Below are 6409 nucleotides of genomic sequence, written 5' to 3'. Positions count from 1 at the left end.
CAATAGTATTCAATAAATACATAAATACATTTTGCATTGAAGGAAGAGATCGAGAAATAAAAGAAGAGAGACCCACACTTCTAAATATATGAATGTCTTTATCTAAAATTCAAGTAAAAGAGATGAAGAATTCAAGCGTATTAATAAGAGAGAAAGAGCAAAGCTAAGGTCCCTTTGCAACATTTTCGTACTCCTTGTCAGCACATGCAATCCACTTTTCCACTACTAAATCCTCTTTGGACCCGCAATTACATTTTTACCTCACCCACAAGAAAAGCATTTTTAGGCCTTAGCCATCCATTATATATCATTTTCATTTTCATTTTCATTTTCATTTTCATTTTCTACGGAAATCGTTCCATTATACTATCATTATCATTTTCTACTTAAATCGTTCCCACTATATATCATTTGTGTCGTATCATTAAACCACAATTATTTCTTTCTTTATATCACTTTCAATTCATATAAACTCATACTATTATTACTTTCCCATATACATACACTTCACTTCTATAGTGCTCTTTACCTATGGTTTTCAATCATCTCTTCTAACTTGATGATATTTGATATATCTACCTAGCTAAAAGGTTTTTCCTTTTCTTGATTGATATTTGATAGATCTCCTATATACTTTTCTAACTTATTATTAGGTGATCTTGATAAATAATTATCATCATGAGGTCACAAGGTTGTACAATCCAACAAGCCCTTACATCTGATGCGGCAGCGGTGGTGAAACAAGCGGTGGCGCTTGCGAAAAGGCGCGGCCACGCGCAGGTGACTCCTCTCCATGTTGCTCACACGATGTTGTCGGTGTCATCGGGCCTACTCCGGGCTGCCTGCCTCCAGTCTCACTCCCACCCACTTCAATGCCGGGCCTTAGAACTTTGCTTCAACGTGGCTCTAAACCGCCTCCCAACGTCCACATCTGGCCCGATGCTTGGCCCGCACTCGGGTCAACATCACCACCCTACGATAGCGAACGCCCTCGTGGCCGCCTTCAAGCGGGCCCAAGCCCACCAGAGAAGGGGTTCGATTGAGAACCAGCAGCAACCCCTCTTGGCAGTGAAGATTGAGCTAGAGCAGATGATCATCTCCATACTTGATGATCCTAGTGTAAGTAGGGTTATGAGGGAAGCCGGGTTTTCGAGTCCTTTGGTTAAACAAAAGGTAGAGCAAGCGGTTTCCGTGGAAGCTCCAGCTAGTAATAATAACACCAATAACAACAACAACAACAACAACATCAAGCCTAATAAGGATAGTAATAATAATATGAATAATAATAATAATAATAATAATAATAATAATAATACTAATAATAATAATAATAGTAGTTTTTTATCCATGGCTCAAACAGGGTCATTGAAAGTGGGGAAACCAAGATTATGTGATCAAGTAGTAGGAGTAAGAAATGAGGATGTGATGAGTGTGATTGAGAGTTTAGTAAACAAAAGAAAGAGAAATAGTGTGGTGGTAGGGGAGTGTCTTTCAACCTTAGAAGGTCTAGTGAGAGGAGTAATGGATCGAGTCGAAAAGGGTGAAGTTCATGAGCCCTTAAAAGATGTTAAATTCATTCATCTTTCTTTCGCTTCTTTCGGTCATCTTTCGAGGGAGGAAGTTGAACAAAGAGTTGGGGAACTTAAGTGTCTTGTTAAGACATGTTGTATGGATAATAATAAAGGGGTGATCTTGTATTTGGATGATCTTAAATGGGTTAATGAATTTAGGGCAAGTAATAATAATATCCTAGTTGATCAACATCAACCAATAAGGAGAAGCTATTATTGCCCTATTGAACACATGATCATGGAGATTGGGAAATTAGCTTTTGGTTATGCTGGTGAGTGTGGCAAGTTATGGCTTCTCGGTATCGCTACCTTTCAGACTTACATGAGATGTAGAGCCGGCCAACCCTCACTCGAGGCACTTTGGGGTCTCCATGCCATCACTATTCCTGCCGGTAGCTTGGCCTTAAGTCTTCTTCCTGAGAGGTAATCACCCACTTATTTTTATTATTTCTATTAATATCTTGTTTCTTTTAATTAATTGATTATTTATTCTAAATTAAGATTTATACATATATCTAATTCGAGTTTTCTTAAGGAATTGCATGTATATAGCTTATTAATTTAGGAATTGCATGAGAGAAGGGGTAAGTTTTAATTTAGGAGTTGCTTATTTGTCCAGTGATATACAAAGTCCATTGACAAGCAAGAAGTTGGATACGAATGGAAGTAGTTGGCTGATGCTAGAAAGTGGTGGTGGAGAAGACAGTTACCGGCCAAGCGGCACCGCGAATATGGAGTCACAAAGCCGGCAAAGTAGTGGTTGTAATAGTGACTCCATCAGCTCAAGTCTGCCTTCATGGCTCCAACAGTACAAGGATGAGAATAGCAAGAAAGCAAGCAACATTACCAACAATGATCAGGTTAATTATTATTTTATCTTAATTAATAATTATACTTTCTTCTAAAATGAAAGACAATTAATTAACTAACTTAATTAGCTTGTTGATTATATGATCAACTAATTAACCCAAGTTAATTAAATTAGTAAAAGTGGCTCATTCTTTTACAACTTTTATTAAAACCGATCTTGTGTTTCTTTACTATTAGGATTCTGTGCCGGTCAAAGATCTTTGCAAAAGATGGGGCTCAATATGCACTTCATCATCATCACCATCATTTGAAAGAACACTAAGTTTCTCTTCCATATCACCTTCTTCTTCAACCTCCAACTTTACATATGACCCTCATCACTCAAGGTTGCAACCTACCCACCAATGTTTTGAACCCAAGAATTTTTGGGTCACTGAGCCCTCGAACCGAACTCATGATCCAACTACATTCACCATGTCAATGTCACCCAATGATCATCTTCAACGAAGACATGCGTTCATATCTTCAAACCCTAATTCAACCCCAACCTCGCCTTCCTCCAGTGATATCATGGATCCATTTGAATCAAAATGTGTTAGATTCAACGAGTACACTACTGAGAATCTCAAGATACTTTGCAATGCACTCGAGCAACAAGTCCCTAGGAAAAAAGACATAATTTTCGATATAGTAAGCACGGTATTACAATGTAGATCAGGTAAGTCGCGAAGAAAATCAAATGAGAAAAACATTAAGGAAGATACATGGTTGTTCTTCCAAGGTATTGATATTGAAGCCAAGGAGAAGATTGCTAGGGAATTAGCAAGGGTTGTTTTTGGTTCATCACAAGATAAGTTCATTTCTATTGGACTTAGTAGCTTCTCCTCTACAAGAGTCGTAGCAGACTCCTTGGAAGATTCTAGAAACAAGAGGCTAAGAGATGAGCAAAGTTGTAGCTATACCGAAAAGTTTGGTGAGGCGGTGTCAAATGATCCTCATAGGGTTTTCTTTGTTGAGGATATTGAGCAAATGGATCATTGCTCTCAAATGGGGATCAAGAAAGCTATTGAAAGAGGTAAAATCTCTAAGAATTCAAGTGGGGAAGAAGTTAGTTTTGGTGACGCGATTATTATCTTAAGTTGCGAAAGATTTAGATCAAGATCAAGGGCATGCTCACCTACAATGAAGCACAAAGTAGATGTTACGCCTCAAGAAGATGACCACCACCAGGTGATGAGGAACAACAAGGAAGATGATACAACTAGTCCTAGTCTTTCCTTAGATTTGAATATATCGATAAACGATGATGATGACAATGAAAACACGGTCGAAAGCGAGTATTCCATGGATGAAATTGGGCTCCTTGCATCAGTTGATAGATGTATTGTCTTCAAAAACCACCAACAACTGTGATGTTCTTCATGCATGCAGATGGGGCTTTTGCATGTTTTTATTTAATTTATGGGTTTTTTTTTGTAAGGTTATTTGCCGTATTAAATGTTTTTAATCATGTAAAATTCTAGTCTTAATTAAGCTAGCTACTTTGTAAATATACGAGTAACTTAAACAACGAAGGAATTTCACTACTGTAATATCTAATGTTCAATCTCTCTTAATTATCACTTCTTTTCCACTGCAAAAAAATATTATTAACGACAGTTTTCCATTCGTAAAGAGCAATTGCCTGTTTTGAAAGGAGGTCGTCCAAATTAACAAGCCTCGTCATGAGAGGCAGTTGAAAGAGGGTTGTCAATAGATTGTCATGGACTCATGGAACATTGGAACCATTAACAAAAAGGACCAGATTTTTTTTTTTGGTTGCAAATGAGCCGCAAGGACAATATAAATTACAAATGGGGGCGAGCGATTCGAAACTGAGATCTATTGTATACAGGCCCTCAGTCTTAACCACTAGGCCAAGACATCATTGGTAGGACGAGATTAGTTTGACCCCGTCATTCATGGCATGTTGTTAATGGACTTTTTTTTTATGGTGAGCTCTTGGCCGGTAAACTGATGTGTGCGAATATTGTCAGAACTCTAGTTTACATGTAATTTACTAACCTTTTAAAAATGCGTAACAATTTAACCTTTGTACGTAACGGTATTATATAGATAATCAAGACTTCCTTTATATAATAGAGATGGTTTAATTTCTTGAATTTAGTTTGTTTATGTTACCAATGGTTTTGAATAGTTGAATTATGTTAAATACACCTTTTTTCTTCTTTTTTTTAATAATTCGTAATAATTATTAGAAGGTTTCTTTCGGCTGAAAATATTTGGGATATAGTGAAGTACGTACCTTAAAACTAGTGTTAGCTTTTTTTTCTCCTTTGAACACCTTTATTTTTATTTATTTTTCTTTTGATTTTCAGTTATATAATCTCTTTTGATATTGAAGCCGATAAACAAAAAATATCCTCTTCCTTGCAAGCATACATGGTTTTTGGGTACGGTACAAAAAAAGCTATAACAAACTACGTTGATCGTACTTGTTGTGCCTAGACATATATACTTGTTTTATCTCAATTGATTTTACTCAATTATCCTCAAGATTTATGTTTGGCCAATATCACTTTTTTGACTTTTTCAAAATTGTAAAACTTGAATTTTACTAGAAGTGACTAAGGTCGAGAATCTACACAATTCGAAAAATGGGAAAAACATTTAGAAACAGAAGGAGTATTTTATTAAATAATATATAACTACTCCGTATTTGATAACAATATGTAACTATGTGATTAAAAACTACTACTACTCCGTATTTGGTAAGAAGTTGATTTTATATATATGACCGTCATATACACGTTTTTTATACATATACACACTAAATTAATTATGTGTGTGGGTGTACAAAATAGTAGCAAGAACCATATATTCCTAGTCAAGAAATTGAAGTTATAAAAAGAGAATAAGGGAATATTTGCAAAGTAGTACTTGTAAGATGTTTTCCTGCTCATTTATGTGTCATTCTCCCTTTTTGTCTATTTTATTGCCTTTAACTTTCCCCTTAAGTTGACATCGATTTGTCAAATAACTACCCAACTTATTTTCAATTAAAACAAAATTTAGCAGTACATCACTATTACATCCTTGCTTATTTTCCATCACACCAATTTTAATTTACACTCAATCTAATATCTAATCTAATATATATATATATATATATATATATATATATATATATATATATATATATATATATATATATATATATATATATAAAGGGGAGTTTTTTGGAGAGCATTTGGAGCGCCACGTAGGATTTCCACGTCATCAAAGAATAATATATTTCAGATTTTTAAAATAAAATAAAATAAATAATAAGAGATAAATTTTGTTAGAAGTAATTAAAAAGATAAATTAGTGTTAAGTAAAAGATAATAAGAGAAAAAAGATTTAATTATCCGGTTTTAAAAATAAGATAGAATTTCAAATGTTATCAAACGATGCTCGGATAAGTTAAGGATTGTGATTAAACGTATCTAATTCTCTTATAAATTCATCAGGCTATAATCAAGTATGGGTATGTAGAGAGACAAACACAAGTTTGAGTTTCCGACGATCCCGCCCTTATGTTAATTCAAGGGGAAATTATATCAAATTCTTATTGGGATGCTATGGCTGAAGAAATCAATGAAAGACTTCATGAATGCAGTCAGATTGCCGTGGCTGAGCTTGCTGCACAGTTACAAGTGGGTTCCGAGGTAATGCTTTCTTAAAAGATGGCAGTCAACAAACAATCCCCTTCCTTAATACTTGGTTGAACATCAAATTTGATGTGGGTTTTTGTGGATTTGCATCCATGTGTGGTGTCATGGCATGTAAATCAAAGGTACACTTGAAGGTGGACAATTGTATACTCTTGCTTGATTATGTTGCGCGTGTAAATGCAATGGTTCGTGGTGTTTCAAGGGGTATAATAGTTCCTACGAATTTGTCTGCCTTGTGCAGCGAATTGTTTTGCTTGTAACACGTAATTCATACGGAGTATATGACAATATGTTGTGTCATAATAAAAATAT

The 6409-nt window shown here is 35.2% G+C and overlaps 1 protein-coding gene across 1 annotated transcript; it reads left to right on the top strand.

The window, feature by feature from the left end:
- Positions 1-369: 369 nt before the first annotated feature.
- LOC110793007 (protein SMAX1-LIKE 3) lies at positions 370-4055 on the top strand. The gene is made up of 3 exons (XM_021997833.2): positions 370-1994; positions 2191-2431; positions 2619-4055. Exons 1-3 carry the CDS (start codon positions 679-681, stop codon positions 3792-3794), a joined length of 2733 nt encoding a protein of 910 aa, XP_021853525.2. The 5' UTR covers positions 370-678; the 3' UTR covers positions 3795-4055.
- The last annotated feature ends 2354 nt before the right edge of the window (positions 4056-6409 follow it).

This window comes from Spinacia oleracea, chromosome 5, assembly GCF_020520425.1.
Source record: "Spinacia oleracea cultivar Varoflay chromosome 5, BTI_SOV_V1, whole genome shotgun sequence".
Classification (NCBI taxonomy): Eukaryota; Viridiplantae; Streptophyta; class Magnoliopsida; order Caryophyllales; family Amaranthaceae; genus Spinacia; species Spinacia oleracea.
This window is presented reverse-complemented; position numbering and strand designations above follow the sequence as displayed.

Coding starts and splice junctions, on each gene's coding strand:
- LOC110793007 (XM_021997833.2), top strand. CDS start 679: ATGAGGTCACAAGGTTGTACAATCCAACAAGCCCTTACATCTGATGCG. Junction 1,995..2,190: donor TTAAGTCTTCTTCCTGAGAG/GTAATCACCCAC, acceptor TTATTTGTCCAG/TGATATACAAAGTCCATTGA. Junction 2,432..2,618: donor ACATTACCAACAATGATCAG/GTTAATTATTAT, acceptor CTTTACTATTAG/GATTCTGTGCCGGTCAAAGA.